Source organism: Ambystoma mexicanum, chromosome 14 (genome assembly GCF_040938575.1).
Source record: "Ambystoma mexicanum isolate Mex_15411 chromosome 14, UKY_AmexF1_1, whole genome shotgun sequence".
Lineage (NCBI taxonomy): Eukaryota > Metazoa > Chordata > Amphibia > Caudata > Ambystomatidae > Ambystoma > Ambystoma mexicanum.
In genome coordinates this window covers 146,100,935-146,125,660 of record NC_090940.1, presented here as the reverse complement: position 1 = coordinate 146,125,660, position 24,726 = coordinate 146,100,935, and the positions used below count along the sequence as shown (strand labels likewise).

Genomic DNA, 24,726 nt, shown 5'->3' with positions numbered 1-24,726 from the left:
GATGCCTCTTTTGTTTGTAAGGGTCGAAAGGCCCCGACACTGTCCCCAATTGCGGGGCTGGGTCGGTCCCTGATTGCAGGGCTGGGTGTTAGCTGGCAATAATATTTCTCCCACCCGTTATTTCCATTCCATAGCGGGTGATGAGGGACCCTGTCGATTCTCGAGCCCCCCCATAATGAGCCTGTGAATTGCTGTGGGCAATCAGTTGCTTTTTGCCTATTTTGTAGGAATTGGAATTTGTCTCTAAAGGAAGATTAGGCAGAGTGGACATTCCCACTGTGTCTTTGATAACAACAGGCCCGAGAAGTAAGGAGCCTAGCCCAACTTTTTTTTCTAAAAAAAATAATTTTGTTTTTGTTGCCAAGGGTAGAGCTTTAGTCACGAGAATCGAAGAATGTGTTACTGCTGCAGGGCTGTTAACAACTGGCTGCGCTGGGAATTAATTTTCTACCAGTCGTTCGTGTGGGAGAAATATCAATTGCAGCCACTTGCACTAAAACCACAGCCAGTGCTGGCTGAAAGCCTTCTAAAATTCCTTAAATCACAATTTAAAGAATATTTCCAATTGCTTTCTGCCAGCAGGCTGTGTTAAAATTGCAGGGCTGTTTGATCCCATTGGATAGCAAAATATTAGGCCCAGAGCCCTTTGCTAGCACGCAGCTCTGCACTGATGACAAAGCCTGCAGAAGGCTAAATCATTTATTATTTCCCGTTGGCTCGCTGAACAGATAACAAAGGCCCGGCGATTACTGCTCTAAACTTGTCTGCAGCAAACTACGACTTGCAATATTTGATTTGTGATCGGGGATGTTGGCACTTGCATCACAATAGTGCTTAGAACAAGAGGAAATGTGAGACCCTCGTTCAAGCTGATTTAACGTTAAAGCTAACTGTGACGAGTCTCACTATGTGTAAAGAAACTAGATGCCTTAAACACCACATTTGCACAGAAACTGAGTCCGAGCTATTTTTTTTTAAGCTGAGTTCATCATAGACTTTGGGTGTACTTTCCAAATAAACAAGACCACTGTGGTTCTTGAATCAAAAAAACAAATGTGTAATAATTAGAGCTTGTAGGTACGTTGCTTAAATTGCTGGCAAATTCTGTCTTCACTGCTTAACCAAAGTATGTGATACTGGGCAAATCATTTGACCCAACCCAACCACACCAGTGCTGGCAAGAATAGAAATGTGCATTTTATCCTTGGGCAGTGTCGGTGGCCTCATCCCTACAGATAAGGGGTGTATCGGCCACTTTTACTCACTAAAGAAGGGCAAATACTCCCAAAAAATAAAAATAGTGAGTACAAATACTCCCAACAAAAAATAGGAAACAGTCCTTGTGCCCCTGCTTTCACCCATGCAGCACCATGGATATGTTTGGGCCAGTAATGCAAGTAGTACCAAAGGAAAAAACTACAGTTACAACTGCCTGATCAGAAGTAAAGCTGTAGCTTTTATGCAAAGAAATATTATTACCAAGACAATTTAATTTTCCAGTTAAAACAGCTATGTGCTGCAACACTGACTGCATGACCCAGCCACACAAAGCCTTGAACTGAAAAATGTTTTTAGAGCTTTCTTCATCATTTGTTTGTCCATTCATGCAGACAATCTTTACATTTTACAGATAAATAATTTCTGAATTCTTGCTAATGTTATGTCTTGGGGTACACTTAATTCTGGTGACATTAAATGTTAGTACAAAATTGCTCATCAAATTAGTTTGTTTACTAATCAAAAAAATGTGAATTAGCAAAGTATGCTCATCAATTTTTGAAAACGAATATATGCCTTGCACTTTAGAGTTCATTTTTAGAGTGTGAGGGCCAGGATAGGATTTCAGGCACATGACCTACTTTTGGATTCGGATATCTTGACAATGGACAGACCCTTCATTTTGGTTGAGGAAGGGAAAATACCCCTTAGAGTAGGGATAGTGAGGCATTTTCCAGCCCCTTTTTAATTTTTATAAAAGTCTATAACCAAAACCATGAGTCCTCTGTGTCTGCGTCTCATTCCTGGCTCCTACCAGTAGACTGTGTCAAAGTACCCCACCTGACCCAAGAGTTTCGGGGTGAAGTAGTAAAAGGGACCGGTTGTTGCTGCTCGCTATGTGATTCTGGGCCACGGGGGTAGTTGTGGGAGTAGCCCCCTGCTATCCCCATCATGCCAAGTTCAGGAGGCAGGGGAATTTAGTTTTGCTGTCCCTTTTTAGGTACCAGAGTGTACACCCCATAGGAAAAGCAGCCACGCCTTCCTAGGAAATAGTGTTGGCAAAATAATTTGCAACATATAATTCTCAAACATACCCACAGTCTTGAAGTAGCATTAGCACAGTCATTCATACAGAACATGCACAACAAAACCGCAAGAGCAAGCTGTTGCTTCCTCTTTTGCAGGAGTTATCAGGTGCACCCGGTGAGCATCGGGAAAGGAGACACGCAGGCAAAAGAGAAGCTGCTGGGAACTACTTGTTCTGTGTGGTAGAATGGAGAAAAAAGAGTATCCACGATGGCAACTCCTATAATTAATCCCTCGCTTGAAGACCACCTGTGCAGAAGTCTGCACCTGAATGAAAGCAGGACACATCCCTGCTTAGCTAATACAAAGGCCCTATACCCATAGTACCACAGGTGAAAAGACTACCCTTGCAACATTTTTAATTATCGGCCATTCAGGACTGTAACAGCAGGCAGAGGATTAAGTGCATTAGGGGAGTTTGACAGCAGAGCAGGAGAGAGTTGGAGAGCTGTACATTGCTATTGGAGCTGCTGTATGAGGCTGGAGCGGGGTGGCCTTGATAGAGGAGTATGTATGTAAGGAAGGTGGTGGGGAATTTTAAGAAAGAGAAAGTACTCATAAAAGATTTAAAGGGAGGAAGAAGGAAAACACACAATGAAGTAAGGAGGTGGGAAAGAGTTGTAAGAAGGAGGTGGCAATCGTGGCCAGCCAAAGGCCAGGGGAAATGCATATGAATTAATGAGGTTGCAGAGGAGGTACAGAAGTTATCTGGAGGAAGGCAGAATAGCGTTACATCAATGAGATTGTAGTAAGAATGCAGAAATGTAAAGGTGGAAGATGGGTAAGAGTAGGGAAGGAGGTAGTTGATAATTCAGACGAGAAGGAGTTAAAGAAGGGAAGTGGGTAGGAGGTGGCAAGCAGTATGTAGAATGGAGAAGAAAGTTTGAGATGGAAACACGAGGGGACACACCAAGATTGTGGCCCTCAATATGTTTTAGACTGCAACACCCATGATCCTTCAGCACTGTCTGAGCTGGATAGACAGAGGAATAAGTTTGAGTCCCTTCTAGGTACAGGACTGTTGATGAACGTCTAGAGCATAGAGGGAGCGGGGTTGGTGGGTCCCTGCATAATTACCCTCAGAATGATGGGGGTTAAGACTACTGAGTCACTCTCTAGTCAGGCCTAAGTAGCCATCTCCTTGGTGACCAGTCTGGAGCTGAAGTTGCCAGCATAAGGCCCAACCTGCTTACACCAGTAAGGCTTAACTTGGGCACTTGTGGGTCCTCAAAACCAATGTCGATTCTCCCAAGAGCCAGTCGGAAGCAGTGGAGCTGACCAGAAGGAGTTATCCACATAAGCAGGCTGTGGTTTACGGAGCCCAGAAAGAAGGGTAAGTAACTCTTGAACTCCCTCAAGGCTGAGTGGCTGTTGTCACAGATGGCCTCAAGAGTACACTTACTTGCAGAGAAGGCTCAAGGGTTGTCATTGAAGGTTTTGTAAAGGGGCTTACTAAAGGTTGTCCCTCTCCTTCATGTCTCCTCATAGCTTATCCCTTGCGAGCTCACGCGTCCTTACACTTCTGGATGGTCACAAGAGATGGGTATCTCCCAACTATCCAATTCGCATGACTGGACATGGCCTCTATCTCCCTCTGTAGCTTACTAGGTGATTCCTATCTAGACCTCTCAGAAGAATCACAATGGTTTTCCAACTGGGTTAAGTGCCACAGTGATATACTCCTCACCTTGAGCTTCTCTCCCTCTACCTCTCGTACTCCTCCCCCCTCTTGCTCCTTTCCTCTCCCTCCTCTCTCCCCCCTCTCCCACCTCTCTGTCTCCCCCTCTCCCCTTACCCTCCTACCTGCTGCTCCACCATCTCACCCTCGGTTCATCTGATGTCCCTCTCTTTTTACTAGCTATCTCCACCCTCTCATCTTAGTCTCCACTGCTCTCCACTAGACTCTCCTTCTCGCTACTATCCTCTCTACTACGCTCACCTCCCCACTACATTCTCCTCCGTATTACTATCTACTTTATTCTCCTCCCACTCTACTACCTCTACCCTCCACTCTCGCTACACTCCACTCTACCCACCCTTTCTCAACAGTCACCTACCTTTCACTCTGTCACCCTTTTCAATCACTCTCCATTAATCACCTTGCTAGCACTCTCAGACCCAATTACCACTTTCTCTTAACAACCAGTACCTCACCTTGCTCACAATCTTACTGCCTTGACCTCACTTGAACAACCCACACTGCCTTGATGTCCAGGTCCCTTTATAACTTGCGCTCCCCCGTTCCATTGGTTATCATCCTCAGCTGGTTCCACTGGCCAGTCACTGGCTTCCTTCTCCACAGAGGCTGGGTTTCAGAGTTATGAGCATATTTAACGGGCTTTTAGCCCCACCTTTTTTTCAGATGCGGGTCTACCGGCATATGGCAGCCTGCTCAGTCTAGTCCGTTTTAAGAGTTTGTATGTCTTCTGGCATTCAACAATGGTGGCTCGCTAAAGTTGTTGTCAATTCCAGAGTTCGTATGTATCAGAACTGAATAGAGTGTCTGGTTTGCTATGTGGCCCGCTCTGCAGTCCGGCTGAAGACACAACATATAAGACATTTTGCAATTTGCATCCTTGTCATGTAGTGTGTCTGGATAGCCGCTTTGATGTGCGGATTGTTCCGCGGTCTTTCAGTTCGTCATTGGCTCTCTACCTTTGTGTTGCTTGCTCTTTCCTCCACCGCCATACCTTCTGGGTAATGTGGTCCTATGGGATAAAATGTAAAATACTGTCCAGCAGTATGCACAACATGGATTGAGCAGGAATTGGTGGTACTCAACATATTCATGCAGGCACAAGTAGAAAACACAGATCCTGGGGGCTTCCCAACTCCCACTTTCCGGCTATGGATGTACTGGTTTTGGGGACCCGTGTGATAAGCCTCAGGCCCCAGGTTGAGAGGGATCCCATGACTCCCATCCCTTCTTGACACGATCAGGTCCTTGACTCTGTCACTGTACTTAGGAAAATAGCTAGGTGAAAATCTGGATTTTTGGATAGATTTTGTTCACACAATGTATCTCAAATATACCTACTCACTGGTGTGATCGTGCATATTTCAGGTGTCATTTTGACATAAACACAATGAAAATACCTTCTTTTTCAGATTATCTTTTTACTAACTTTCCATAGGAAGTGACAGTGAAAGTGAAGACGAAGTGTTTCTTTGTAAGAAAAGGAAAAAGACCGCTACAAATGTTCTGAATACTCCAGAGGTGATATATTAAATGAGATTGTGGGGGCAGTAAAGAAATGCACACTTGCCTTCTTCTAACCCTATCTGTACTTCATATTCATATTTTGGTCTCCCCACTCCCAGGTCACAAATCGGCATTTTGAATTTGATTCACCAGTTCATCCTGTCAAAAAACGAAGAAATATACTGGACACAGTAAGTACATACTTCCTGCACAAAACGGAAATGAAGAATGAGGGATGAGTTTGTATTTTTTTCTATTAAAGGTTGAACTTTTTTGCAGTTGTTGATGACAAAACCAGCAAGCATGTCTCTGACCTTTTTTCCTCACCTGGTCACTTTACCCTTGTGCTGATAGGGTCCTAGGTTTGACATCACCAGGCCTGTAATTAGTACCCCATATATTTTACCAGTAGTGTGTGAAGTCCACATGCGGAGAAATACAAATTGCTTGAAAACATGATGTTGACCAGTCAGTATACTCCCAACGCGAATGACTTTCACGTGACTACAAGCAATCCAGTTGTCTGTTATTTCTGGCCTGTTGCTGCGCTTGATGGCTGGGTAACATTGCTATGACTGATGTATTTTTTCCCATTTCAGATGCCTATTGTCATTACCGCTATGACTAGATTCCTGTTTCACTGTTTTTATATTTCTTTATGCATTTTTTGTTTATTCATGTTGTAGTTTGTTGCACCAAGCTGTCATTTTTAAAATACTTTCTTTTTACGGTGCTGTTTTTCTTGTACTCTTGAGTGTTTGCCAGTCATCGCCGTAGTGGCCTTACCAGCACTGTGCCTTGTCCGTAGAGTGGCAAATTGACCTAGCTAGTGTGGGAAACCTGGTGGTATTCTCCCATGTAGACCCCGGGGTTCCTCTATTCCGGTGGCCTGGGACGGGCCCTCCCTTTTGGATCCCAAACATGGGGGTGAACTAGCGAGGGAGGATCACTTGGTTGGGGGCAGTCCGGGTGTGCAACTATTGGAAACCCCCCAGGTAAGGCGCGTTATCCTAAAGGGAAAGTAGGGGATGAGGAAGACGTCCCTGATGCCTTCATGAGATATGCAGGTCAGTTTATCTCGGCTCCAAGAAGGGGGCTTAAATCTAATAAAATAGCAAAGGTGGGAGATTATGAAGATCAGATGGAACAGAATCGTTTGTTTAGCCTTGACACCACTGTATTACTCCATACCTCAGATCACAGGATTTGTTGTCAACACCAGTCTTTCCATTGTATATTACCAGCAGTAATAAATGACCTAAGGAAAGGGGAATCAGCCCGGTTATATGAAAATAAAATCAGGGGTTCCCCTTCTCCTCTCTTTCAATCACCCTACTGTGCTTTACCCTGTAAGAGCCAATATCAGTCATATTATTTTTCCCCTCCCCATTTCCAACATATACTGGGACGAGGAAGAGGCGACGGAGAGTTAGAAAGATTACCCATGGGAAAGGTACTGTGAGGAGGAAGATGAATGGAGAGTCCTACTACATAACACCACCAGCATGTCCCTTTAATGAGGACAGGCAGTCAGACACTTGACACAAACTATGCACATCTGACTTAAATTAAATACTGAAGAGGAATAACAAGTGGAGTTAAATACTGAAGAGGAATAAAAAGTGGAGTTAAATACTGAAGAGGGATAAAAAGTGGAGTTCTGCCAGTGAAAATGAGCGAGCTGTAGGTGTTGATGGACCGTGGGAGCTGAACTACAGGAGGCTACAGCTGGAGGACCCCGAAAGAGACCAGCAGCCCGAGACGCTGACCTGGTGTGTCAGAGGGGTTGCAGCATGGCGAGGGAGCTGTGTCTCCAGGGAGCCGGATTGGGGCTTGCTGCATCCTGTTGCTAGTGTTTAGGCAATTGTTTGTTCCCCTGGGAGGTATCTAGGTCCCATGGGTACCTGAGGGGCAGGTGGTGAAACCCTGACCTCGACACTGAAACTGACAAGTCTTCCCGACAGTGCCGCGCTAACCAGTGAGTTTCTATGGGATGAGAAACATGGTATCCTTGTGTAAGGCGGGAGCGTTAACTAAAGATAAGAGTGTGCAAGCGGCTTGACAGCAAAAGAAGGAGACAAGTGGTACAAAAGGATATAAGGAAAACACATTACAAGTTATGAAGAAAAGGCAGAAACAAGATGGTGAGAGCAACCCGAAAAAGAAAGCAAATTTGAGCGTGCGAGCGGCACAGAAGAAAAAGGGGGAAAAGGGAAGCGTGCCAGCAGCACCAGTGAAAAGAGTAAGTGAGAGTGTGCAAACGGCACGGAAAGAAATTAAGATGCAAGAAAAGAAGAATGCAAGTGGCACGGAACGGCAGAAGGTGCCAGAGACATTGGGGGAAAGACAAGTCCATGCATTAGAGGCACTGCAGTAGTTAAAGCAGGATAAAGAACAGAATGAAAGAAGAGGGGGCTGTGAAGTAGAGTGGTTGCGCATGTGGAGGAGTAAAGCCCTGCATTCTCGAAAGTCTCTGATATTGCCCGTGTTAAAAGGAGGAGGTGAACTGTGTCACTTGAGAGAAAGTGAAAAAGGGGGAGCTACACTGAGGGTGAAGCGGGAGTGAAATCCCCAAAGTGATCGAAAGGCTGTTCTGAACCAAAGAAAATGAACTGTGCTTTGAGAGGTGAATCCTGACAAGTGGAACTTTTGTGTTGTACGAACTTTTGTGCTATGTGAACTTTGGTGTGAACCTTTTGAGACCAAAGGGGCCAAGGCTTGGGGAAGGGAACTCTGAGAGGCCCATGTTAGGTTAGTTTCAGTATGTAGGTTCCTTGCTAAGAATACAGTTCTGAGGCTGGCTCTGCCTACAAACCTATGGTGATTCCTGGAGCATTGTGGAGACTGGGCTCCTCTTAGGCGGCTGCTCTGCTCCTTTGGGAATAATCTGTGTGTATATTTACAACTCCTTTCTTTTCGTCCCTGAATTACAATGTCCTACTTGGGTTTACAGCTAGTAGGGTGCAACAAAATAACATTGAGAATAGAGTGCATTTTACTGGTGCTGAACTTGACTGACGAAATTGCAGAGTGGAAGAGGGAAGGAAAAGTTCAAGGAGATGGAGGGTGTTGGAAATCATCCACCAAACATACATGGTCACTATGCGAAAATAAGCGGATCCTTGGAAGAGATTTGGGGATGTTCTAGTGAATCACTGTTGGATGAATGTTCTGTCTGCTGCAGTATTTCCCTGTCTGGGAATGGATGAGAAGCAAGATTGTCCTCTGCCTCAAAGTGGAAAAAATGGGATAGGGGTCCAAATTGGTGTGTTACAAAATGGTCTGACAGGCAAGATAAAAGGTAAACTGGGCAGCTAATATCCCTTGTTACCTTTTAAAAACAAGGGTGGGATTGCATTAAAACCTTTGGAAGCACAAAAGCGGACTCGCACACTAAGCACGTGTCCAGCAGCTCGTGACATGGGTATGCTGATCTACTATTTGCTCCAACATTTGACCTGAGACCATCCGATGGACCATTCTGTCATTGCTTTTTGGTGGAGTTTGCCATCCCCAACTACATATACTGTGATTTCCCCCACATCTTAATAGACCTTTGTGACATTTCATTCATTATGTTCCCAGTGTCTGGGAACACAGCTGCTTCGGTAGATGGTAATGAAAGTTGTGGCAACAATGATCCATATTCGTGCCAAATACACATGCGGTTTTTCCATCATGTGCTTGAGACCATGCCGCTGTGTGGTCTGCTTATTTCAAACTTAATTTTCATTTAGTCACAAACTAAGATGGATTGGTATTGTGCCACAAATTCTTTTTCTCTACTGCAGACCTAAACAATTCTTTAAAATCCTACTAGACCTGCTGGTCACAAAACTTTATCGACTCCACCGAAGAGAAATGCTCAACTTCTGCCCTGGCCATGTAGCATACATGCAGTGTTTAATTACGGGCTTACTGCTTCCAAACTCTATATTGAACACCACTGGTTTCCCCACTCCCAGTGCCCCCGGATGGGCGTGTATAATTTGCCAGCATGGGCCCGTAATCAGCCCGCATCCTCTCTTGCTCTCACACAGCTGACACTGACCCCCTCTTACCTTGGATAGCAAAGCAATGCTTTGTAAAGGTCTGTGGCAACGAGGGTCTCCGAGTAGGCCAAGAGTGCAGGCAGGCAAAGGCTCCAGTGATGGTCTGCGCAAAAGTAGGTCGAGATCACTGCAACCAGTGACTGTTTTCAGAGCAACGTGCAATCTTCTGGCAACAACAATGGCGCCGACAACACAAGCCCATTTATGCCGGCATAGCTGGCATAGCTGCCATATTGCTGGTTGTCTATTGGCTCAGCATTCGGACTGCGTGTCTCAGAAGACATACAGCCATGTAATGCATGTGCAGAGCCAAAAGAGGGCCAAAAACATTCTCAAACAAGCAGGCTGATGAGTTTCATCAGTGCAGCCCGCTTTGTTTTTACTGCTTTTAAGTGGTCTGCATTGTATTATGAAAGTCATCAACCTGGCGCGGGCCGCACATGCACCGTGGACCATAGGTTGTGAAACAGTTAATGGGGGCATAAAACATTCCTGCTAGAAATCTCGTGAGACTGAGCTCTGTACATTTCCAATAACATATTAAAAAATATATATTTGGAGGCTTCCATTTAGTGGCTTTTTAGGAGAATTACTAGAAATAATTCTTAGTTATGACATTTGCCTTAATTGCAGGTTTTGAAACCCATTATTTTTGCTTAACAAAATATAACATTGAAATGCTGTGTGCGCTGCCACCACCAAGTGGACAGCCATGATCATTACATTAAGTGCACTGGCAGAACAATATTGTGGAAACAAACATCCTAGGTAGGCTCGCCAGCAAGGTCGAGTAGCATAAGAATGGCACTCGACCCGACTTAATAGTACTAGCCACTACGAGTGGGTGAGTAGATTTTGCATGGCTTGTACTGGATCACTTCAGAACTGCCCTTCTAGGTGTCGATATGTGCTGTGTTTCATGTATTCCTCTTTTCTGCATGGGGACCTCTTTATCACTGACGTATGCAGCTGGTCCATGCCACAAAGAACTGGCATTACAGGCTTCAACTGCTACAGGAGTCAAAGCTCTTTCTATTCACACACTGGCACTTCCCTTTCCCCCGGCATGGACATCCTTTTCCAACCTACAACTATCTTTGGTACTAGTAATGATGGAAAAAATTAGATCTTTTTCCTGGCCAATTTGTTGTAAATGTTCCCCTTCATCAGGTATATTTGTTCCTGTCCATTTCCCTAGCACTCCATTTTCAAACGTGTGTACATTAAATAACTTCATTGCCACACAGCATCTGGTCCAATTGACACAATCACCAATAAATAGCCAATTTTTACACTTTATATCCATGGTTCATTAATGGCTCATCAAGCTCCTTAGTCTGGTGAACAGAGATACTTGGGGGTCTGAGGAGATAGGGGGGGATGCTAAAAGGCCCTTGAGTCTGTTAAGACAGCTAACTTCTACAATGAGGACTTTAGATGTTCAGGAATAGCTAGGCCAGGCACAGTGACGAAGAATAGAAAGCTGTGAATACACTCCCCTCCTTGGAAGCCCCATTTTTAGAGTAATGCAGATTTAAATTGCTAAATTGGCGTGCTTGGGAAAAATATATCTTTTTGTTAACTTTTGGCAATCACCCAAAGGCATGTGATGTTTTGACGGCGAACCCTACATTAATTTGAGCGTATCCAGAATACATTAATGCAGCACTCTTCTTCTCATGGGAGCGTCAGTGGATGGTCCCAGAATTAAGTACAGTGGGAAGAAAGCGTGCAAATGTTCCCTGTTCTGTAAACTCTGTTTATTGATGGCAACACATCTAACCCAGATTGCCACAGTTGAGCCTTTTGCATTTGCAATTTTGGCTCCAACATCAGTGTTTACATTTGTGTGTGTCTGGAGCAACTGTTAAATTGTCAAGTTTGCTTAATTGTTTGTGTGTGAATTGAACTTAACTTCTTGCAACGTACTGAAATTCAAACTTGACTGAATATGTAAAGTTAATTAGAACTCTAGCTTTTACTATTAGGCACCATGTTTTAAAAGTGAACATGGCAAATAAATATGAGCTAAAATGTGACCTCAACTAAACCTTTCCATTTGATTTACATTGAGTTGCTGTCTTCCAGACTTTCAAATTCACTTTAAGGCCACAGCTTTCAGTAATGTTTATTTTTTTTTATATTAGAGAAAAAGTACTGCATTATTTCCTTTGCTTTTAATGGCAGGAATTTGGTGCTGAGATTTCCAACTCACGCCATTTAAGCACTACCATGTTATCTTAAGGAACTAATTCCTAAAATATGTTGAGGTTTTTTACTTTATTCGGTTTTATTGTAGTAGGTCTTTCAAGGGTGGTACTTATGTTCTTTTCTACCACTGGATATAAACATCTATTATGTAGGTCTTTCCCTGTTTGAGACAATCTTTTTAAAATAATGTGTAGTTATTTGTGCCCCTTTGGTCATGCCTAATTGGGGTTCGTGTTTTTAAATATTGCTCTCTTGCTAGAACAACCTGTCTGTGGCTTCACTGGCTAAACACGCTTTGCAGAAACCATGAGGTAGGTATCAGTCTGGTGGTCTCAATGTTAATTAGAAGGATCTCAAGCAGCAGCAGTGGGAAATATTAGTTGTAGAAGAGTCTTATAGGTTGAAATGTCAAACTTGTGGATTGAAGAAATAAAGGTGGTGTATGAGCCTGGGCTGTCTCTCTATGCAGGCTGGCAATCAAAACACGCGCTTCAAGGTGACTTATTTGTGTAAGGCAGTTGCCAAAGTGAGTTACAAATGGTGGAAGAAAAAGGTCAGAGCCAGAATCTCCTCATTTCAAGCTGTGGTGTTTGCAAACTCCTGTATGTTGCTTAGGAAGGCTCTGAGCTTTGATTAAGACTCCATACTCTCACTAACCATGCATTTGAGAGCTAAAGATAAAAATTCAGGAGACTGAATAGCGTGGGAAGAAAAGTAAGGAGAGTTTAGGTGTCATATCACGCATAAGTTGTTATAGTCCCTGATCAGTACGTCCTTCAGGCGTTTGATTGAGGGCAGCATGGGACACTGCTGCATATGGTGAGGTATTAATACCCAGGGGTCAGTGCTGCCTCTTGCAGTCCCTGGCCTAATGAAAGGTGAGCATCTGTTTTCTGTGATAGTTTCGGTGATGATGGTGTTTAACTATCGCTCAGTTTGTACCCATGTCTTCTGTCACTGAGACTGTCATCCTCCTACCTGTAAGACGCGCTTCATGGTTGGAACACTGTTGAGTCGATATGCCCACTTCAGGATTCTACCCTATTTGGTGAACAACTTATTCCCCTCCCTTAATTTGTGGGCATGGATATCCGCTTCAGAAGGATGTTGTGGTGTTTCATTGCATATACCTCGGTGTCCCTCTGTGGAGCTTTGGAGGCCACAGGTTCTGGAATGCCATGGAGTGAAACCATTAAGCTGTAGTCTAAGACGGTACTGCTACCCGGTTCTCCGGGGGTCTTCTGTATCAATAAACCTTCTTCCTCCTCATACCTACGTCTCCTCGCCATCCTTGCTACAATTGGTGACGAGGATGGAATGATTCAGTTGGCTGTGGCAATTTCATTATCCTGGAGGGATACTCTGAGTCATTGGGCGCTTACAGAATGACTCCACATTCCAGCGACGGAAATTGAGCCCTTTGTTATGATGAGGACAGATTGCCTTGCAACCAATTGAGCCTTTCCTGATATTCAGAAAAAAAGTCAAGTCTTTGAACATGGATGGTATCCTCGAGAAGCTCAAGGAACAACGGAGGAAATATAAAGAATATTATTATCATGTCAAAGCCACCCGGAACTTTATTTTCAAGGAAGGTAACTGGTTCAGGGTGCGAGAACTTCTGAAGGTATTGAAAGGTCAGTCTAAATTCAGAGATCCACAGAGGATTGAGAGAGTGGGAAGGAAGTCTGTGGTTCTTGGTGATGGGAACGTCTGGTCTTTTTATGATGTCGTGCAAACCTCTGCTATTACCCCTCGTGCTGAAGTGCCACATGAAGGAGGCAAGACACAATTCCTGAGGCGGTAGGAGCAAGCTGGTCCTTCTGAGCAGCCTGCCAGGAGGAGGAGGATCTTGCCCAACTTCAACAGTGACTTTGTATATTACTGAGCTGTATCCTTTCTACATTACACATTTCTTCCTTCCCCTTCTCTCTCCCTATCCCCTTCTTTCTCTTCCATCTTCCACTGTCCTGTTGTGTTTTGTTTCTTTCTCTTTTATTGCTGACGGGGGGTGAGGACATGTTATGGTATTTCATTATATATTCCTCTGTGTCACTCCGTGGAGCTTTGGAGCCCACTGGTTCTGGAGCACCACGTTCCTGAAACCTGAGTTGCTTCGTGAGGTGCCGAAGCAGTGAAGCAAATCTCATGAATTGTGAACGGACATCCTTTACCTCACGACGTATATGGGAATGTCCTCTCACTTTGGTGTTTGACCCAGGTTAAACTTCGGAGCAGCGCTCATGTACTCCACCATCACTGCCGTATGTTGAAAATCAATTGAAACAATCCGCTCTGCATGAGTTGTTAGCATCAAGCTGGCAAGTTTGAAATAAAGCAAAGTTATAATTACTTCATGTTAAAAATCCACTTTCTGCGAGAGAGCCGCAGAGTCGGGCATCGATCTTGCAAGCTGATGGCTATGCCCCCATATCTTCCGTCCTCTGACACTCGCTGACTCCCAGTCTCTCTTCTCCATCTCATCATTTTCTGAACTTCTTCCTTTGCTTCCTTCCTGAATCCCAAGCTTACTCTACAGTTCTGCCACAACCATCTCTTAATGCCTACATTTTACCTTCCTCTGACATCTTTTTTCATACTTTAGCATTACCTTTCCTAGGGCAGGTCTGAGTGTAATGGCTTGCACATGGGTATCATTATTGGTATCAGTGTGTGGTTCGTAATTGTTCCATTGTTCTCCGCCTCCTGATGTAGAGTATGCTACTGTGCGTGATCCGCATGAAGGCCAAGTTGTGATTTTTAAAAGCCATTCCTCCATTTTCCATTCCTTCAGATGAGTTAGTGCTTCCCTCCCTGACCGCAGTGGAGCCCCATATGCAACTTGTTTCATGATGAGCATTGTGAAGGCTTACAAGTTGTAAGCCTATATCCTAGGAGGGTCAATCCTTCTATCTCGCTGAACCGAGCTGAGAGAGCGTGTGCACTGCCCAGATGTGGTTCCAGCTGGGTTTGCAGGGCCCTAAAGGAGCAGTAGTATTTTTAGCCAGCTGTCTCCTGCCCATTTACATAGTTTAAGTTCGGGTGACCAGGGGGATCCTCCTTGTACCAACCCTGGGTCCATCATTCACTAGCTCAGGGAGCTACCCTGCCCTCTGTCACCCCAGATGTTGCCAGAATAAGGCATGGAGTTCTCTCACACTACCTTGCTCCTTCAGCACCCTCCAACTCTTCGTGGGTCAGCCTTATATAGATACTACTTACTATTGCTTCTCTCTCTCTAGCTCCTTCCCTCTCTCTCATCTCTGTATCAGTCGCTCCCTCGCCCACACATTCTCTCTCTTTCTCTTTGATTGGTTCTCTCATGAACTCCTCCATGAGGTGTCTGTACTTTGGGTACTGTGGCGCACCAGAAGAAGGACTCGGACCAGAAGACACTCTGTTCAACGAGATGCATTAGTACCAAATGAAAGAAATGCCTTTCTATCCCTATTGCTAAAGGGAGAGTCCCTGCCTACAAAACTCTATACTAAGGTGCTCTCGAAAACAATAAATCAAGTCTTCCTTCCAAACCCATCTTCTACCTGACCCCTACCACTAAAGAGAAAACAACTTAAGGTAAGCAGCATAACTGTCATGATTCCGGGAACCCCTAAGGCTCAGAGAGGCACCTGGACCGAGAAACTGGCTGTCTGGCGCAGACACAGGCTTATGTATGCCTTTAGCCCCTTCCAAGATGGCCCCCAGGCTGAACCAGACAGTGACATTCAACATGGTCCCTAGAGGGCCACTGTGTTAGTTTCTATGGTGGTCTAGTGGTTCTGGGTGGACCCAGGGCTATATAAACCCCGCCCTGGGTCACACCCAGTGCTTAGCGGTTTCTTCAGCTGCCAGCGTGACGCTTGCCTGTCACAGTCCTGTTTCATTCTGCACGTCGGATCAAGATTTGAACTCCCGATCAGCACGACGTGTCAAGGCATCGCGTTTACAGATCTGCACTATGTGGGAAGCCAGAGTCTTCACTACGCGGGTCAAAATCTGCTATTTAACTGAATGCGGGTCGTGGAACTCTTCTGACTTCTTCTGCAAATCTTCTGACTTCTTCTGCAACGCCCTCTCTGCAACGCCCGCTGTATTCCACCCGCGCGACGGAGTTCTGCAACCCCCGCACCTGAAAAAGAAAGACAAAAAGACATATGGTAAGTGGCGGTCTCGTCAGATAACCCCACCCGCCACCCTCGCAATATCTTACCTGGACAATATATATCAGCAGCAGTGCCCGTCTTCTCCCACGCCAACCTCTTCCATCAGCATACCAAACCTAGGAAGAAAGCAGAGAATAGAGTAAGGCAGCGCGGTAGCATGCACAAGGACATATTACCCACTATCTAGTGGAGCGGTGCCTATAACTAAATACAATAACACAACTGAAGGCAGATTGGGGGTCGCAGCAGGCCTGGGCGCCCATTTCACTAGTGGAGCAACTGGTAAACCGCCACGCCTCAGTGAAGGAACTGGAGGCAAGTGTACCGGGGGAACTAACTAATACTCAGTGAAGGAACTGAGCAGGACTGGTACTAGCCCAGTGAGGAAACCGGGCTAAAGCGTCAACATCAGTTAAGAGACTTAGTGCAACATGGAGGCGCAACATAAGAGTGATCCAGATCCTGTACCTCCAGGCCACTCCTGCCCCTCTGACCGCTGGGGTAGATCACCTGCAGCGAGCAGAGTGGAGGGAGTGTTTTGGGCATCATCAGAAGGCATTTACAGACCAGACCAGAGTTCGCCGACAGACCGGACCAGGCACTCCTGCAGGGCCCCAGAGGTAAGCGTTACAATAACCCGCTTCTAGAGTTTGTGTAATCTTATCCTCTCCTCGGTCTTCGAGATTTCTCCTTGCCTTTACTAAGGCTCTAACACTCTCTGTCCAAAAAGAGTTTACAACACAAAATATTATTTTTTCCAAACACCCACAAAGTCTCAAGTTCCAGAAATGATCAAAGTTTTGATTTGGGGTAGAAGAGGGGACAGCTCCTTGATCAGTTTCTACCATCTGGTTTGGAATCTCTTCCTGTTGTTCACTCTTAGCTTGTCACTGACTTTCTCCTTGACTTGTTCTAGTCGTATCTCTTTGTATTCTTCCGGTACGACTGGTTCCCCCAATCTCACACTCTTATCTCCCCGGGTTATTGATAAACCTCCTTTGCGATGCACTTCTCTTGGTTTGGCGTAATGTCTATACTCTGTTTGATTCATTATTATAAATGGACCTTCTGCCCTTTCACAATTGATCACTTTCATAGACTGTTCCTTTTCATTGGGCTTTATATTTCTGGGTTGCTGATAAATATTTATCAGTTACTTTCCCTCTGGTTTGGTAGAATGTCTACACTCTGTTTGATTCTTTATTAAATTTGGGCCTTCAGCCTTTTCACCATCATTCTCTTTAAGAAAATGTTCCTTTTCTTTAGGGCCTATGAGCTCTTGATCTGGGGTTGGGGCAATCCTTTCCACTTCACTTGCTCCCCTCTGGTCTCTCTCTCCCTCTCTACCGTCAGCACAATGTGTACCTCCTCTGATTGTGGTCTCTCTCCGGTGAGGCGGTTTCCACTCGCTTGACTTCTCGCCTGCTTCCGCTCTCTGGCGTCATTCCGGAGTGTTGCCCAGAGTTTCCTTCCTCACCAGCTCCTTCGCTGTTGCGAGCAGAGGAGTTGTTTCTCTGTCGCGGGCTGGGCTGGGCGTCTTTACTTGGGCTCCCCGCCCACCATATCCTCAGTGTGGTCGCACCTCCAACTTGGATGGGGTCCTGGTCTCGCCATGGTATGGCAGTGTGTCGCCAGCTCGGCGGCGTGTCTCTCCTTTGGCAACGTAGCATCTGGTTTCCGCTGAGAAGTACAGTCACACCTGAGCCTGACATGCGTACCTCAGTGGCTTGCCTCTGCTGATCTTTTGTGTTCTGTTCAAGGCAGACTGCCTTCTGTGGAGAATCCTGCGGATCCCCACTAAAACACTCCCTAAAATCTCCACCCAGGTGGCCAGGAGAGGGCAGACTCATCCTGGTCCCATTCCTGGGGGTGGCATACTGCGGGAGGATTACCTGTGTGGAGGCCAGGCCCAGGGAAGACTGGAGATTTCTCAGGGTGAGACACAGTACATTTCCTGGAAGAAGAATACTTGTACCCAGACTTAGAGTAGAGGAGGAATTGGCTTATTGCCATTTTGCTATATCTCACCCTCCAACTAAGGGTAAAAAATGTACAATCTAGAGAGGTATTTAAATCTAGTGTTGAACCTAAAGAACCTATCTTTTATACCCCTAGAAATCCATATCCTCCACAATACCAAAGGTATGCCAAAAGGAACGGTGAATCTGTGACTTTGTCTGCCCCATCTGTCTCGAAAATGGTTAAACATGTTAACTTCTATTATAATAATATCAAGGGAAGAAAATCTCTACTTAACCCTTTTAAAGATGTAGAGAAATTGGAACTTTCTACCATGAACTGCATGTCCCAGAAATCTTCGGGTACTGTGAAAGAAAAAGAGGGCTAAAGAAGCATGCAGGAGTCCAGTTCAGGCAGGCAAGCCTAATAGCTTTTGGCATGGTCAGTCAATTAGTTCTAAGAGTCTGTACCTGAAACCAATTAACCCACCTGAGGGGCATAAAAGGCTATTGTAGGGTGGAGCAGTAGAAAAAAGCTGGAGCAGGAACTGAAAGGTCGGCAGAAGCAGAAGTAGAGCACAAGGCTGGAAGTTCACAAAGAAGTGTGACCACAGAAGGGGCGTCGAAGCAGAGGAAGAGCAGATTTCACCTGCAGGCTCTGAGTTGGTCCTTTGATCACAAACCCTGTTTGGCTGTGGCACTATTGGAAGAAACTGGAAAAAAGAGGCAGTCTTGCCAGGTGCGCCTATTTTCTGAGGATGCAGGGCTGTTGTGGTGCCTCCACCCAAGGCCCGTGTGCTGAGGCAAGCCGAGGGAAACTGGAGAGTAGAAGTCTCTCCTTTGATGAAGCCAGATCGGAGACACCAGTGCAGCAGCGGGGTGTGGGTCCCATGAGTGCCTGCAGCAGTAGTAGTAGACAAAACCAAGCTGGGACGCAGAAGCAGCCCGAAGTTGTAGCGATTGTGGAGTTGGGAAATAGAAGCTCTGTACACCAAATCAACCAAAATACCTTGCCGGTAACTGTAGCCAGCTTTATTGTCACTCGCATACATATTCAATCGAGCTAAAGTTGTTTGTCAAGTCGGAAGTCAATTTAACAAGGGAAATGTAACATGTGATGAGATTATCAAAGCTAAAAAACCTGCATGCAATGAAAGCATTTTCTTTTCCCATTGTGAAATATAACTCGAAGCTGAGCGGTCACGTCGCTCCTGTTAACACAGAGTACAATGCCAGTAAACCTATTGATTCTTATTTGACTTTTCCCGAAATGTTACAAGCACAGTTTTAAATATCTGAAGAGGGTGCGCATGAGACCTTGTTTTCCGATATAACCTTGGAGGCTAGGCGCTAATCAAAAGGTAGGAACGCGCAGCTTTTGAAGTTGCAGTTCAAGAGTAAAACGAAATTGCGTGTGCTTAATTTCTTTATTAGCAGAGAACAGTTGCTACCCAAGCCAGTAGACCAAACCCTACTAAAGTATATCCACCTCGAACTGATCTGTTAGTGAGTTGCTGAAACCATTGTTACCTTAGGGACCTTTAACATAGGGGTGACAAAGGTAATCCAAGGCTGAATGAGTGGTACTAAAGCTTTGGGATAACCACTGGAGAAACGGTTTCATTGAAGCTGGGGAAGGGAGCCGGATACTTGTTCAAATGAACACCTTTAAAATCTGTAGAGCTAAAACTGTTTAAGGCAAGAAGAAATAGGCTGAACGTTAAAGCAGATTTTGTGGTAGCTGCAAGATGGAAGGAAAGGCAAAGAGGCTGTCCTCTTGCCATTCAAGAGAGGAGTGCCTTGCCAACCTCTAGAGGTCGAAGAGGTTTTGTGGAAGTTGCCTAACCCTATAAATTGCAGTAGGTGCAGCAGAACTGTGGTCGCCAATACAATTGTCAGAACTGTAGTAGTTGAATGTAGCAGCATCCTGAAAAAACTGTATATAAAATATGCTGCAGAAGTTGCAAGTAGAAATTATTAAGCAGAGTGGTACTTTTGTCTTCAACTTTGTTCATTTCTTTTCCCGGATGGAAGCTATCCATGGTGCTGTTGTTTTCTTTGTGGAACTGGAAAGGGGAATCTTGTCTTCAAGCGAAGAACAACTGTTACCAGTGGGTTTTTATTTGTGGGAACTTTTTTTTAATTTTTTTAATTGAAAAACTACAGTTTGAACTCATAGGACAAACTTTTGTTTCAAAGGATAAGCAAATTAACCAGGAAAAGAAGAAAAAGTAACAGCCAAAAGAACAAGAAAAAAAGGAAATAAGAGAAGAAAAAACAAATTGAGCACCACAAGCACTCCCAAGGAACAGCACCACCGATACTAAGGTTTAAACGTCAACTTTCAAAATCAGATCAAAGTAATTCACAGTTGCACATACAAGTTTTATGTTGGAATCGGAAATAATCCTAGCCCACCACCCCTCCATATCATCATCTAAAGGTGTGAATTGTCCGAGATGTAAAGATCGTTGAGTGGCAGTCTGCGTGCATTCAATTAGCAGATGTTTGGTTGTTTCAATCGAATCTCCACAGAAGCGGCAGAGATTATCTTTTAAGGAATTGTCCTTTCTTTGCCAAAGAATTTCCTTGGTTTTTAGAATGTTGACTCGGAACCTTAGAAATTGATCTCGATGATAACGAGACGGACAGTGCAATAAGTAGCGTGCTGGTTCATTTAGTTTCCTATAATCGCCGCCCATCAATTTTGTTGACTTCAGCTTTAGTCTTAAGTCATTATTGATAATCCACGCCCAGTTGTCGAATTTCTTTTTTGCGTGTTGTGGGCGAGTTAAAAGTTCTTGGTTACTGATGTTTGCTGCAGATAGAAAAGCCAATAATTGACAAAACCATGTATTAAGAAGGTCTCGATTGTTCGGCGTCTGGTTGTTGGCAAAGAGTTTGTATGCCGGTGCCAGTGATTTTAGGGACATTTTGCGCATTGCTGCTATTGAGTTCCAAACCACTCTCATATGCAATGAGTTGATCGCTATTTCGTATCACAATATAGCTATCGATGTTGATTGTGTTAGCTTCAGAACTTTCCGCCAAAAGCGACCTTCTAAGGCATGCCAAGTTTTCTCGCTTATGTTCCAACCAGCCACAGCCCCAAAGATTATTATTGGAACTACTTTTTGTTGATAGAATTTGAGGACGGTTCCAGTGAGAATTTTCCATAGTTCCTGTTGAATTTTGCAGCTTGCAGAGCTAGCTTTGTCATTTTTGATGTTAGTTCTGCGACCCATTGCTGTTCTCTGATGGAATTATTAAATTGGATTCCCTAATATCTTATCGCGTCAACAGATGATATTTTGGTTTCAGCAATGTTCAACCTAAATGCTTTGTCTTTTTTACTTCTGACGTTGCCAATGGACACAATCTTTGTTTTTGTGGTGTTTATTGACAATTCATTTAGAACCATGTACGTTTGCAAACCTGTTAATAGACGCTGCAGCCCAATTTGAGTTCTGTCCATCAGAACCAAGTCGTCCGCATAGACTATACATTTGATCAGAATTTGATTTATCTTAGGCGGGAAGCATGAAACTTGGTTAAGATAGATTGGTAAATCAGCCAAGAATAGTTTGAATAGCTCCGCGGCTAAAGGGCATCCTTGCTTGACACCTTTGTGCGTCATGAAGGATTTGGATAGCACACCGCTGTTGTTTAGCCTGACTTTATTTGATGTGTAATCGTGAAGAGCAATGATTGGTTCCAGAATAGATGCCGGACAGCGCCATTTTAGCAATTTCGGCCATAATAAACTGCGGTTCACACCATCGAACGCTTGTTTCATATCGACGAAGGCAAAATGTATCTTAGCATTCTTCTTTAAGGTTTCCAGTTTTAAGATTGTCCGAATAAGCAGATTTACGTTCACTCCAACCCCCTTCGTGAATCCAGTTTGCCATATGTCGTTTATCTGCAATGTTTCTGCCCATTTTGCGAGTTTAATGCGCAAGTTCGAACCAAATATTTTTCCAATTGTATCTAGCAAGGCAATTGGGCGATAGTTGTTCAGATCGTCCCAACTGCCCCGCTTGTGAATTGGCACCACAATCGCGTTCATCCATGATTCCAGCAATTTTTTGGCCAGGCTAATTTTGGTGAATAGCTTTCCGATGAAATCCGCCCACTCGCTTGGATGTTTTTTCTTTGGAACTTTTCAAGACTTTTCTTTTCCTTGGAAGTATTGACTTTTGGACATTCCTAGGGGAGCAAGATCTGCCGAGAACAAGTGGAAGTCATCCAAGACACTGGTTGTTTGGTAACCTTTCATTTATGTTGTTTTCATGTTTCTTTAAATGTTTGTTGTTTAGTGTGCGGGTTAGTATTTTATTGTGAATGCTAGGAGGTTTCCCCTTAGATCATAGACTAGGTAGGGAATCTCCTGTAAGGGGTCAGCTTAGGGTTTATTGTTTATTTTGGTTTAAAATAAAATGTCGCTCCTTGAGAAAACTAAACATAGTCTGGAATCTCGCATTTCTGACCCCTCACACTTCTTATCTGTATTCATGACCAAGAGAAGAGTTGTTGGACAGGATCAGCTGTCATGTCCTCCTGGTAACCAGCATTGCCTTGAGGCAAATGTCTGTACCTGTCATCAAAATTGTTTTGAGTCACATGATTAGAGGAAATGTCTTCTTCTTGGATTCCCATGTATGCAGATATTGTTTGCTTTCACCCACCCCTATCTCCTGCACTTCTCTCCACTGCACTTTCACGACCAAATGCCACAAGACCTAGTAGGACCACAATTGTATTCACTGCTCTTGCCAATGTTATTTTCTCCCCTTGTTCCCTCCCTGTTGTGCCTTGTTGTGCTTGGAAACACTATTCAGTTGTATAAGCGCCTGACAAATGCTCAATAAATACAAAATACAAATACAACAGAATTGGGAGTCCTTTTCCCCTGGGGAAGTCACTCCCAGTGAGGTCCAGCTTGCCCAAACCCATAGGGATGGTTTTCCTTGGCGGGCTCACCTCTCTAGCCTCAAAGTTGGTGACTCCACCCTGGGAAGAAGGGACGAATTTCCAAGATTCGTCACAGTATGCGTTCTGATTGACAACTTCATATCTCAGTGTGGGTCTGAGGTTTTCAGAGCAAATAAAAAAAGCATGGTGGCCATCTTTGCTGCTGGGGGAAAGCTCTGCCTCCACAACAGCTCTGAGTTGAACCTCACCAATGTCCAACCTCCCCTCCCATGGTTATTTCGTTTTTTGTGGATGTCTCTGTCTCACTCTGTTTTCACTCTTCAGAACACTTTGCTTGTGATAGACTAGGGATAGGATTTGGTCTATGTGCTGTGCCGATTTTCTGAACTGCACGCAGCACTTCATATGTATGCATGATAGCTCTCTCTTTCATGTTTGTTCCTCTGTTTAAACCATAGCCTGCGCTTCTTCGAAGGGCTGCTATTCTTTGAGGTATTATCACCGTTGGGTCATTGGGCCCTGGATGCTTCAGAAGCAAACATATATCATGGGTACGGACATCACATCTGTTACCAGCACTTCTTCTTGAAGGCTGACATTCTGCCTATTCAGGAATCTGCACATAGGTGCTATAATAGCGTCCAAGCCCACAGTGATTTGATAGTCAGGGTTGGAATCCTTGTTGCTGCTGTCGGGGAAGGTATACATGATTGAGGGTGCTTCTACAGCGCCCCTCATATACCACCACAAGGAAGGTTGCAGCACTGACTTTGTACCAATGGTATGCCAGATAAAATGGACTTGAGCTCCCCCTTGGAGTCCAGTGACGTAGATCATCCTTCTTCATCACACCGTGGAACCATGGTTCACTGATGTCACGATAACAGATTTCGCTCATTTGTGACGTGCCCTTTTCCATACCTTGACACTGCCAGAAGTGCACTTTGGGGAACACTTCTACAGGCCCATATTCCATTGTTATATTGCTTAACCAGCACTTACTCCCTTTAAGAAAACATAATTTTGAAGTCTCTAGGGGGCTGTCCATCATTCACATCCCCAATTTTCCCCTGTAATAAAATGGTCCCTTACCTGCCGACCAGATTCATTTCCTCAGCAAATTTTAGCCTATTGAAAACCTTTTCTTAAGCTGTAGTTGAATGGGCTGAATAGCCTCGGCTCATGCTGCCTTCTTCCGGAAATCCTTTTCGTCCGATCTCTGACTGACTCTGTGTCAAGCCATATTGAGATGAATGTTTAAAACCTAGTTTTTCCCCACAATAATTTAATCTTTTTTTTGTATAGGGTTTACAAGAAACCTTTACAAACAACAAACAACATTTTACAGAAATTACCTGTAGTTCATAAAACAATATAACAATGCTTCTAAGCATCACCAACCATAACAGTGCTAAAGAAAAAATGTCACGATACATAAAACATCTTCCTATTTAAAATATCGATCGATACCCTTCATCACTCTTGTCCTGTTAGCAAACAGTACATTGTTTCATCAAGACAAAACGGATAATCTTGGGTTAAGTAAGCATGTCTCCTCTAGATACATTTACCATTGCATTATTAATTTCAAATAAAAACAAACTTTTGTCATCAGCAATATAATACATGATTGTTTCACGTTTATACATGAAATTGGTACCAACAAACCTAAATAGAAATACACACCCTCATAAGAACCAATAGGCTAAATGCAACCATTGGTTGGTTGAAGGGTTTAGGGGCAGGTGCAAAAGTAGTTGACATCACAAAAACTCTTCAACCAAGATAAAGATGAGTGCAAAAATGCCTTATGGAGGTTCGTCGGATCTTCTACCAGAATTCATTACATTGGGCTATTGTACAACTAGAACTTAATTTATTGTCATCAACACTTCAATCTT

The 24,726-nt window shown here is 44.3% G+C and overlaps 1 protein-coding gene across 2 annotated transcripts in view; it reads left to right on the top strand.

Annotated features, from left to right (window-relative positions):
- The window catches only part of FANCM (FA complementation group M), a 1,896,264-nt gene that overhangs the window by 1,716,184 nt on the left and 155,354 nt on the right, over positions 1 to 24,726 (top strand). For both annotated transcript variants that reach the window (XM_069638749.1, XM_069638750.1), the window contains 2 exons: positions 5,439 to 5,521; positions 5,626 to 5,697. In XM_069638749.1, coding sequence (XP_069494850.1) covers positions 5,439 to 5,521; positions 5,626 to 5,697 — 155 coding nt within the window. The remainder of the gene's footprint in view (positions 1 to 5,438; positions 5,522 to 5,625; positions 5,698 to 24,726) is intronic.